Source organism: Engystomops pustulosus, chromosome 7, assembly GCF_040894005.1.
Source record: "Engystomops pustulosus chromosome 7, aEngPut4.maternal, whole genome shotgun sequence".
In the NCBI taxonomy this organism is placed as follows: Eukaryota; Metazoa; Chordata; class Amphibia; order Anura; family Leptodactylidae; genus Engystomops; species Engystomops pustulosus.
This window is the reverse complement of record NC_092417.1, coordinates 144826896-144839582: the sequence shown is the minus strand read 5'-3', so window position 1 is coordinate 144839582 and position 12687 is coordinate 144826896. Positions and strand designations below refer to the sequence as shown.

General features: G+C 39.3%; 1 protein-coding gene across 2 annotated transcripts in view; it reads left to right on the top strand.

Moving 5' to 3' along the window:
• The first annotated feature begins 2294 nt into the window (after positions 1-2294).
• The window catches only part of TH (tyrosine hydroxylase), a 32867-nt gene continuing 22474 nt past the window's right edge, over positions 2295-12687 (top strand). For both annotated transcript variants that reach the window (XR_011849018.1, XM_072118113.1), the window contains exons 1-3: positions 2295-2397; positions 7165-7368; positions 11601-11775. Coding sequence is in view for 1 of the 2 variants with exons in the window: in XM_072118113.1 (XP_071974214.1) it covers positions 2308-2397; positions 7165-7368; positions 11601-11775 (469 nt within the window). In the remaining variant the exon portion in view is untranslated. The remainder of the gene's footprint in view (positions 2398-7164; positions 7369-11600; positions 11776-12687) is intronic.

Sequence of the window (12687 nt, the reverse complement as noted above, 5' to 3'; positions counted from 1 at the left end):
TGGTCAGATATTTGGGTACATTTTGCTAATGTTAAGAGGATAAAGAACCTGTGATGTCATCACCCTGATCACATGACGTTAGGCAACGCCCCCTGACTCACTCTATGGATCCCTAGATACCAGGCAAGTTTATAACTGATTTTATGGGGATATGAGGGAAACAATTTTTAGATAAGAGAAGGGTGTCAGATAGTTTCTAAGGCTCTATAGGAACCTGCCACTTGCTGTATTTGTGAAATACATGCATCAGAGATTTGGGGCCGTGGAGCTGAGTTTCTCTCTCTTTGCTCCCTGCACTCTAGCCCCGTGCAATCCAGGACGGAGTTATCACTCACACATACACTGACTTCCTGCTAACAGCAGCATGAGAAGAACTACAAGCTACAGACACATAAGTTCTTTATCGGGGGAAGAAGGCACAGCAGATCTATTGTGTTGTGGAATCGCAGAGATGTAGGAGAGATGAGAGTGTCATTGTGTGTAATAGGCAGCTCATGGATCTCATCATCTCTGATCTGTTTGCTCCCTCTTTCTATGTGTCAGATACTAGTACAATGTTCAGAAGGTAATTGAAAGTGTATACAAACCTTGTACCCTGATAATCTAACCACATTGTCTGCTCACTGAACTAGATGGTGTGATGAACAAGGGAGATTCACATGCCAGATATTGTGATGAACATACATGTACAAGGGAGATTCACATGCCAGGTTTTGTCCTGTTCATCAAGCCATTAATATCCCTAACTTCCTACTACAAAGGCTGCAGAGGGACTCTGGCTCTGTAGGAGCTAGCTATTAACTAACACCTTTTGCAGCCACAGCAACTCCGAAAGGCTTAAGGAGACTTCTGAAACCAGAAGACAAAGGATTATAAAATCTCAGACCAATATTTTGGTTAGGGACAGTTATAGAGTTTTGGTCCACCTCAGCCAAAGGGCAAATACATTTTTGGAATCAGGAAACCAGGGGATCAAAGTGCCCCCTAGGTTCTAGCATGCTTGGACAATGAGATATAAATACCTTGGGATGGGACCATAGCAAAAGGGTTTGGTATCAATGCAATCCAGGGATTCACCCGGATATTTATTTCAAGAATAAAAATGGATTTTTGTTCATGGAAAAAAATAAGACATCCCTTGAAAATAAGCCCCATTTACCCATTTACCTGGTTTTATATTTAGAGAAACACTTTAGAATTATTCAGGGGGGATAAGTAAACTAGACAAATAAGGAGAATTCACTATTTCTCTTTAACCTTAAAATGACATCATCTGAGCTGAGCCCTCCAAATGGCAGGTTGTGACCTTGGTCCCTTCATAACCTGGCTCTTTTGGGGGGGTTTTTGACTCCTCAACCAAAAGTCATAACTTTTTTTATTTGTTCTGTTTACAGAGTTGTGTGAGAGCTTGTTTTCCACAGGACAATATAAACTTTCTAGTGTCAATATTTAATATCCCATGTCAAATTCCAAGGGAGGTGAAATTGACCAAAAAACTGAATTGTGCCATTTTCTTAGGGTCTTCGTATTCACGCCTTTTAGTTTGAGCTCCATGTGAGACCTCTCCTTTATGCTTTTGGTCAGTACAATCAAGTAGATGCCTATAGTTTTTGTTATGTTTTAACACCTTCAAAAAACATTGAAACCTCTCAAGAATGTTTTTTTTCCGAATCACCATATACTATAACTTTAATGGATGCTGTTACTTTTTTCAGGACAATCTGACTTTTTGATTCTATTGTGGGGACTGTACAACCCTTTAATCAATTTTTATTCAAATTCAATTGTGACAAAATGGTGAAAATGGTGACTATTCAGACAGTTAAAAGTCTTTTTTCTACAGTTTTCACCTCGGGAAATAACTATTTTTACATTTTGTTTGATAGGAGGTGATATGGACTTTTAGGTTTTGAAAATCTTTAATAATTCCAGCTTTTGACTTTGATTTTACTTCAGCAAAAATGACACAAACTGAGGTCTATAAAAATAACGTAACGTTAAGTTACTAATAGTAAGTTATTAGTATGGAAATAGAGGCACTAAAAGTCACCTATTCACTCCCAAGCTGATGTGGAGCTGCACAGTATACTGGGTGAGATAATCTGCAGGTGTTGGGTAAGAAGGCAACACTTACACATCAAGTGATGATCTGCGGGAGATATTCTAAAGGACCACTGTCCGTCCTCCTCCCTCAGGCTGAGATGTTGTGGGGGGGGGGGGGGGGGGGGGAGCGGTGACGTCAGACTAGCACTATAAAAGCCTGGGGCTTGTAGCAGGTGCAGGGAACACACTTCTACAATAGTAGTGATGCCAACACCAAACATCTCCGGATCTGCTGGGAAAAGCTTCAGAAGAGCTGTCTCTGAGCTTGATCCCAAACAGGCTGAGGCTATTCTGGTAAGAGGCTTAGCATCATATTTTACAGTTTGTACTTTAGCTTATTTTATATTGTTATGTTGCTTTCAGGTGAAAATACTTTTTCTTGTTTTTATGCATTTTTATATGTACTACATATATTAAAATTTACTGCTGTGTAATATCTTATGTTGAGGATAAGAAAACAGTGGGTACTATTATATTCCAGTGCCACACCTGCGTACGGGGGTGTCTGGTACTACAGCTCAACTCCACTGAAGGGAACTATTAGCTGTAGATCTATCCACACTTTGGGACAAGATTTGTGCTTTTTTAGAAGAACGCAGTCACTTCTTCCTAGTCTTGGACATTCCCTTTTAGGCACTGATCATCTCTTCTGATGATTGTTACAATGGATATACAGGCAGTTGCGTTAAAAGATTTCGGTTTGTTCTTAAGATTTTATAATTATAGCTCCAGACATCAATGTTTTTGTCCCAGTGACATTTGGATTTTCAAAATTGTTTTCTGTTATGGGAACAAGGATTATCAATAAAGCTTCATTACAGACACCTTACAGCTGATCATTGCAGCCTGGGACTATAGTAAAGTATCCAGAGAGCTTTACTAGAGGTCCGTCTGTAACTAGGGGCCGTCTGTAAGTCAGGTGTCCTTAAGTATATAACTTCTGTTCTGAAAGGTTTTTGTTGCATAAAACTTTTTTGTATGATAAATCTGTATACTAATAAAGGTCGGTAGCTTTTAACATCACGGCTTTGCTGGGGGATGTACATGGTCCAAATTTTTAGAATGTAATAGATTTACAGTATATCCGCTTTATCCCCTTTATCTGTAATTATGCTATCTGCTATTCCCAAGCATGGGGCTGCAAAGAAAATCCTCAAAAATTGCTGTTGGAAATCTGCTAATACTTTGGTTTATTCATAAACTTTCTTGTAACTTTATAGTACTATGCTTTTATTTTATTCACATACTCAACACCAACATCATGGATGACCGACTATTTTAATTTTAATTTTGGAGTACAAATGAAACTTTAATTTGTGCAAAAGGTCCCTCACTGTTTTCTTATTGAAGAGGATACTGTGCCATCTAAATATTCAGTGCCCCTTTACGCAGAAGTTGGCTTATAAATGATGTCTATACTTCATACTATTGGCAACTGGTTAAATCAAGAAATGACATGACTCTTTGTCAGTGGGATTCATTTTGGTATGGGGGCACATATTCAAATTTAAAACCTCTCAAAAAGAACAAGTCAATGACAAGACAGTAGTTATGTTGGTCTAGATCAGTGATGGCGAGCCGTTTAGAGCCTGAGTGCCCAAACTTCAACCAAAAGCCACTTTTTTATTGCAAAGTGCCAGCACTGCAATTTAAGCAGTAATTTATTTCTCCTTGTTCTTTGACAGCTTTCAATCGTTCAGCCTCCTAAAGACACCAATGCAGTTGAAAGGAGGAGGGCAATTCGCCTATCATTGTAGGGAGATTCTCCAGGAAGATTCTTTGAGTCCTGTCTGGTGAACTTCATGCTGGGGCGATGGCCCGGGTGCCCACAGAGAGGGCTCCGAGTGCCGCCTCTGGCACCAGTGCCATAGGTTCGCCACCACTGGTCTAGATTTTTACTGGGACGCCTTGGTTAATGTTACCTTGCTTGAATGGTTGGAAGGTGATATGGTTGCAAGGAGTTTTTGATCAAACCTGAAATGTACAAATTATTGTCAGGTTTTTAATGTCAGTTTTAAAAAGTGATTTTTTTTTTTAATACTCTGAAATGTTGTACAGTGACATTTCAGACAGAAATGGATATGGGTGTGGCAAACAAGAATGATATAGAATTATATGGGCAGAGACTTTTTTGAAGCCTTCTGTTGTTCCCCCTGCACTTAGGTGTAATGAGACCTTTACCCAGAGGTCACAGTGGGGAGTGAGGTCCATCTGTAACTAGGGGTCATCAGTAAATTGGGTATCCTTAAATTGGGGACTGCGTGTATATAAACTATAGAATATATAGACTACATGAATGTATTTCTTTTGAGTTTTCCTCATAATTTACCATAGATACTGCAGCGTGCCAGTTGTTTGACTCTCTTTTGTATCAATTTTAACTCTTGGACATCTCATCTATGGACTGGTTTCCTGAACTGAATTGCACGTTCTAGTTGAGGCCAAACTTATACTCTAGTGACTCTTCATGAAATACAGTATTTGTTTTTTAGACCAGAAAAGACAGTACATGTTACATCTGTTTTTTTTACATGCCTCAACCTTCTGTAATCTTCTTTTTTGTGCCCATTGGTATTTGAAAAATGGACTGCACATACACATGGATGACGTCTGTATGGAGTCCATTTAACTGACAACAAAAAGATAGAAAATTAGGTATTAATCCACTAGGACACACAGGAATACAAATCATTACGCAGTTGCATAACTCCACTTTTCTCCTCCGTGGACCTTACTTGAGGTGTCCGTGTTGGTTTGTAACTAATTTAACATTTTCAATATAAACATCAGACACAACATTGGGGTTGATCACTCAGAACCATGGACCAGTACAAGTACAAATCATTTGCCACAACTCTCTGGACTTTGCCAATTACAGTTTATACTTCCAATTGAAATAATAATAATAATAATAACCTTTATTTATATAGCGCCATCAAATTCCGTAGCGCTTTACAAATCATAGGGGACATATACATATATAATATTACATTACAGAGTACAAACAGTCATATGGAACAATAGGAGTGAGGGCCCTGCACACTAGAGCTTACAGACTATGAGGATGAGGGGGTGACACAAGAGCTTGTATAATGGTCCAGCCATTCTTTATAGGGGAAGAGAATAAAATAATTAATTTAATAAATAAAAATTTTGCTGCTTGAACCAGCCATCAGCCGCCATCTTATTTACAGGGACCTAGGTGAAAAATACTGGAGAAAAGCCTGGAACTTGGTAAATATCTGCTGTTTGCCAAATAACAGTTGAAAAACATGAAATCTACAGTGGCCTCTGTTTCCAAGCTCTTCCTCCACTCATCCGTGTTTAATTGACCCATGTTCTGTTAGCACAAAAGTTTCTGTACTCACTTAGTGAAGATTTTGGGATATCTTAAGGATATATAAAATTATCTTATGAATATATAAAATACAGGCAGTCCCCGACTTATTAACACCTGACTTGCAGATGACCTCCAGTTACAGGCAGACCTCTCTGTCCACTGTACCCTGTGATGAAGCTCTCTGGATGCTGGTAATATACTGAATGTTATATCAGGTACAATAAACTCTACTGTTAATCCTTGTTCCATGACAAAACTTGGAATATTCTATTACTTTGGTGTTACAAAATATATAAGTTACAACTTACATACAAATTGAACTTTAGAACAAGCCTACAGTACTATCTGGTACGTAACCTGAGGATTGCCTGTACATAGGGTATATAACATAAGTGTTTTAAGTATTTTCAGACCTCTAGAAATCTGATACAGTGGGCAGGGAATTCATTGATGTGTTGCACTGTTTGACAGTGCAGAGCTCGACAACACTAATCTTACTCTGTGCCAGATTCATCATTGTGAAGATAAATCTATTGAAGTCTAAAGGTGGGTTCACTCCAGGTCCTGTCCATCAAAAAATGCAAGATGGAAAGATGTAGGAAGCTACGTCTTTTCAACCTGCGGCCTCCGGCTTAGTGACATACGTTCTCAGAAGAGGCAATGGACGGCTATGGGAAGCCAATGATGCATATTGCATCCCTCCTCACAGCCTCCCCAATCGTATCAGCAAAAGGGAGACCAGTGACATCATTGGGGAAACACCCCATTCATTGGGGCCGGCAATGTACACGTCTTCCCACGCATCCAGGGGGGTCCCCAGGCAACGTATCCCTCTGTATAGGCATAAAGTGGAATACATCTGGGCCATACACTGTGAGGACACTTCGGAGAAGTGGGAAAAAATGTTCTAAAAGTCTTGTTAAATATGTCAAAATGCATTTTAGGGGGGTGCAAATTTGCCAGAAATCTGGCGCAGGTGATTAATGAATTTCCCCCATGTTTTGTAATGATTGGTTATTCATAAAAGATAATTGGTACCAATTAGATGGCAGATCTGGTAAAAAGAAGAGATAGCTCTTGGCCAAACAAGCACATAGTTGTTTGATGTGTATGTCCAATGTCAATGTCAATGACAATGTCTAAAAATTGTCACTTTTCTATTAAGTGACTAATCCCCCACAACAAATGATAGAGTTTGGAAGGACTGGGAAGTTGGATTCAAACATACCCGATCTTTTGTTCTCAGTGCCAGAAATAAGGTAACCCTTTATCAGTCAGGCAGCAGCCTGGAGATTTGGGGGGATGATTTGTATGAATTACTGTGGTGTGGGGCCATGATCCTCTCTTAAACATTTTGCGACTTTCGTATAACATGGATTTGGTACAAAAGCAAAAGTCAGGACTATAAATACTTCAAGTCTTGGGGGGGCGGCTTATGATGAGGAAAACTATATAAAACAATTCAACAAGCAATATAATTAATAGTAATATATAAAATATAGTCCGGACGAAAAAGTTAGGAATCCAACCATTACTCTGCAGTGTTGATCTGAAGAAGGAGAAATAAATCCCATTGGGAGTAACAAAATTAAAAAAAATGTCTCCCTAACTGCAATACTCCTTATAAGGGATTGTATTATTATCAGTCGTTGTTCCTTGCAGGATTATGAAGTCTATACTTTCCTGAATTTGGTCACTGATGATGATTGTTGCCTTTCTAGTCTCCGAGGTTCTTGGGCAGAAGACAGAGTTTAATAGAAGATGCCCGGAAGGAACGGGAAGCGGCGGCAGCAGCGGCAGAGGCTGGAGAGTGCACTGACCCCCTGGTATTTGAGGAGAAGGATGGAAAAGCCATTGTCAACCTGCTCTTTACTCTTAAAGGAAATAAGCCATCATCTCTATCTCGCACTCTGAAAGTGTTTGAGGTAAGATGTATAATACGACACATAGCATGAGTCATATTGATCCCCGACCCTAGCCCTTTAGCTATGGAGCCTCCCGACCATCCAAACCCTTAAATTACCCTCATTAGTATTATTGTAGATATCTCTCTTATCTTATTGTGCCCCCCAAATTTCCAAGAACAAGTATTTACGTTTTCAATTACTCATACTGCACCCAAGCAACAGCTGGATTATAAAGGAGATCTAGAATCTCTATATAATAAGCCCCCTTAATAAATTGTCATAGAATATTCAGAATTTCTGTTTATTACATTAAATCCATTTTTTTAATAAATATAGAAACTTGACCATTGAAGTTAGTTAAACGATGGTGGTGTTCAGCTGCAATACCAGCCACCGCCTAGAGATAGGATGGCGCTTTTCATTATCACGATAATCCTTTTTAATCTTCCTTTTTAATCAGAGAAATTCACTTATCTCATTCCACTCCCTTATACACATGCATGCTTGCCCTGACCCTTCTGCCTTGTCCCCTCACCATCTGAGGTCAGGAGTCCCCATACACATTAGATGGCTGGCCAAACTGAATGTGAAGTGTTCAACTAATATATAGGATATTTAACATGTATCTGTATACTGTAACAGGTAGGAAGGTAAAGAAACATCAGTTTTCATGTAATGATTTCAGTTGTATAATGGATTTAGTGTATCTTTAGAAGCTTTAGTTTAACTTAAATTTTACTATATTTTTACTATTTCTTTTATATTTTACTATATTGTAGTCACCTTATTGTGCCCCAGAATTTTATATCCAACTTTGGTTGTAATTTTGGCACTTTTTGAGGAATCCTGAGCCACCCTTAAGTCATAATATGCCAAACACCTTGTTGACCAAGGAGTAAGAAGCCCCTATAAGACTGCTGTTTTTTTCAGTAGAACCCATACAGACAGCTCCATACACACACACACACATATATATATATATATATATATATATATATATATATATATATATATATAGTAACGCTAATTACATAAAAACAAGGCCTGTAATAACATGCCATTACAGCATTTTAGCTAATTCCATGAAAATCAATTTTTTTTCCCATTTTCACAAAAAGTTTCATTAGGAAATATAATTTGTCCTGCAAAAAAGAAGCCCTCTTATTACTATGCAAATGGAAATATAAAAAAAGTTATTACTTTTGGAAGGCAGGGAGTGAAAAATGGAAACACGAAAGCGAAAAAATGGCCTGGTCCTGAATGGGTTAAAGGGATGCTGTTATTTGTCATGTAAATAGTATTTGCCCCCTGCCAGCAGCACACGAGTATCGGTATGTGCCATATGACATGTGCGCGGCACACGACTGAGCTAAATGCATTCATTTTTATTTGATCAGCGACCAAAGACGTCATTTTTATGTAACTTGTGACCAATCCATTGAGAGGTAGAGCGTGTCCTAGTCAAAAATGATTTTTAACGGATCATTCATAGACTTTACGAGGATTTGTGAAAAACGGATGCCAGGATAATCACTTTCACGCAGCCAGGTCGCTTATCACTCGGATATAATAAAGACGTTGAGGTTGTGATTATTCTCCGGTAATGACATAAAAAACAAACATAGAATAAAGTGAAGTGTAATAATAGCTGGAAGGTACTAGAGCAATAAAGTAAGAATTCATCTGCATGCAGATATGCGCCATAGCGTGCTGTGGGGTAGGAGATGTGACACGCGGAGTGGAAGACGCAGTCTGGGATGTGCCCTCTGGCTGGGATTGGGAGACAGACAGCGGTAATGTAATTTCCCTGTGTATGTGCCAGCTATCAGCTGCTGCCCCTGCTGTGGTAATGCGATCAGCGCTGTCACATTAGCTGGTAATGCATTGATGTGCAGATACCTGCCGCACAAATAGAGCAGGAGGGGCAGCGTTTCACTGCCTACAGCGCCACACAGTTTAACTAGCTCTATTAACCCTTTGCCGCCTCGCTTGTTTTTTTGGGGGGGGATAGAAAATAACTTAACTTCCCTCCTTGCGCTCAATGTAGAAGGTTTTATGGGATAGGATTATTTTAGGGGCAGTGTCTCCCGTTTACTAGAACTGACATTTTATCACTATAGGAAATATATTCCAGGCTTTATAGCAGCTTTCTGGCATAGAGAAGATGTGAGTGTGGTTCACTCCATGTTTGCAGCAGATGGCGATGGCTTTTTTAAAAAAATTTTCCATTGTCTACGCAAATTCCACTTAATGGGGGCAGAAACCAGTAGGTTGTAAAGCAGATTAACACATTCCAGATCATGTTTTCTTTCATTGGGTGTTTTGGTGGTGGCATCCAGAAAATCAACCTTGAAGAGAGTTGTAAATAGGTTGTATAACATCAGAGAGTTCAATACTGAAGTCAAGCTCCCCCTGCCCCAGAACTCCCACTCTGCTGTGATGGACATCAGGCACAAGACTTAGGAGATCTGCTAATAATGTCCCTGGATGCAGGGCCCTCAATTACAGTGAAGTGGAGCATTCTGCGATAAGGAGAGCTTGACTTTGGTGTTAAAATATCTTCCTCCAAGATTTTATGTCTCCAACTTATTTCTCACTACAACATGCATGTCCCAAATAATGCCATTACACTGGAACATGAAATGAACTGGAAGTTGATAACCTGTTTGATAACATACTGGTATTGGTTCAATAGGTCAATTTACGATGCAAGGTTCCCTTTAAGACTGTGTAGTCTAACTATACACCTCATATTAGTTGGCTTAGTTAATGCTAGAAAATTGTGCCAAAATTCTGGTGTGTTTTGCATAACTTTTTGGTAAGCCGCACCCACTTTACAAATACTATGTCCCTTTTGTCGTAATTGTCGTAAAAAAAAGTGTAAACTCTGTTTTTATCAGTGTGTTATAAATACATAAACCTATAGATGATAAACTACATATATGGCTATGTCAGGTGGTAGTAAATATGTGCCTGGAATGGGTCCGGCCTCTCCACTAGACACAACTAAACCAAAGAAAGCGGGAGAGAATTCTGCCATTTCAAAGTGAAAAAATCTACTTTATAAAAAACTATTTAAAACACACAATAAAATCATAACATACAGAGTGAGCCCACATAAAACAGGACGCAATAGACAACTCTCCAAGACAGACATGTATACATAACATGTATATACATAAAACAGTATATATAAGAATATGTACCGTATTTTCGGACTATAAGACGCTTCTTACTATAGGACGCACCCCAGATTTAGGCTTCCAAAAAAGGAAAAATATATTTTACTCTAATTAAAATATCCCTATTGGTTGCACTAAAGCACAGCACACACAGCTCTGCTTCATCCATACATTTACACACACAGCTTTGCATCTTCCATAGTTACACACACAGCTATGCATCATTCATACAGTTACACACACAGCTCTGCATCATCTATACAGTTACACACACAGTTCTGCATCATCCATACAGTTACACACACAGCTCTGCATCATCCATAGAGTTACACACACAGCTCTGCATCATCTATACAGTTACACACACAGTTCTGCATCATCCATACAGTTACACACACAGCTCTGCATCATCTATACAGTTACACACACAGTTCTGCATCATCCATACAGTTACACACACAGCTCTGCATCATCCATAGAGTTACACACACAGCTCTGCATCATCCATACAGTTACACACACAGCTCTGCATCATCCATATAGTTACACAAACAGCTCAGCTATACACACAGAACCCCCCCTGCCCCTCTTCCCCTATCACCCTCTTCCACTTCTTCTTACCCTGTCCCAGGGCAGCATGTCCCCATTATCGGCAGTATGTGGTGATGTAAGAAGAATGTGATCAGTCACATGATTCTGACATCACCGCAGGTCCTGTAGGACACGCGGGAGAGGGGAGAGCAGTGCCAGGCTCTCCCCTCTGGGAGATCAGGTGCAGCTCTATATCAGAGCATCACCTGATCTCCATTACTGTGGTCAGGAAGGTCTGGCAGTGCTGGATCCTCGAGAACTTCAGTCTATAAGATGGAGGCACTTTTTAGCAAGATTTTTTCATGCTAAAAAGTGCATCTTATAGTCCAGAAAATACGGTGCACGAATGGTGACAAATACACAATATAAAGGCTGTACTACCTATATAGACCTGTTGCGCTGCCCCTCCTCCACCCCTGCACGTGTTTTACGTTGCCAGACCTTTCTCCTAATATATTGAATATACCTTTATCTCAGACATTTGAAGCCAAAATCCAGCATCTGGAGACAAGACCTGGAAAGAAGGGAACAGGATCAAGCTCAGATTTGGAATATTTTATACGCTGTGAAGTCCATCGTTCAGACCTTAGCACATTAATGAGCTCTATAAGAAGAGTATCAGAAGATGTAAGGACCACAAAGGAAGTGAAAGGTAGGTAGGCAATGACTAATCTTTTCTACAATATCAGGTGTGTGAAATAGGCTCAGACAGGGGAGCAAGATGCACTTTACATTAATATATAAAATATTAAGTTTAACCTTTTTGTATCTAGCGGCGACTCAGTTAACATTTTCCAACCGTATGGTCTTCAAGTCTAGATTTTAAAATACACTTTTGGATAACTATGAAAAAAATTGTTTACATACCTATCTGCTCAGACTATTTGTTGTAGATGCTTAATGCTCTCATATGTGAACCAATACAGCCCCCATTAACAGCCCATAAATACAAAAATGCTCAGATAACTGCATAAATCCAGGATGCAGAACACATACAATGCCAAAATCAAGTTAAATACTTAAGGCAAGCGTAAACCATAAGCACAGCACCAGAACTAAGCCCAGTACCAAAATGCAGCACTAGAACACAGCCAGTACATAAATACAAAACCAGAGCTAAGACCAGTACCAAATATCAGCACTAGAACAAAGCCTAGTACATATATACAGAACCAGAACCAGTCTTAGTGCATACAGTATAGTACCAAATCCAAGTTGTACATTTAAAGCACAGTAACTGAGTTCTGAACATAAATGTGGCACCAGAACCTAGATCAGTAGACAAAAATAACACTAGAACCCATCTTATCATATAAAAACAGTACCAGAACCATGCTCAGTGCATAAATATCTAGAGCAGAATTGTGAGCTGCTGTGTGATACTAGCACTTACTGTAAATCCAGCTACTCACAGATGACAATTTTGATCTAAGGAGTCTCTTTCATTTTCTATTTCTACCTGACCGCCATTTCATCTTTATCCAGCTACAACCCTTCTGTGCAGTTTAGTCACACAGAAATGTTAGGTATCGCACTTCATCATCATCTCTTCTTGTTACATACC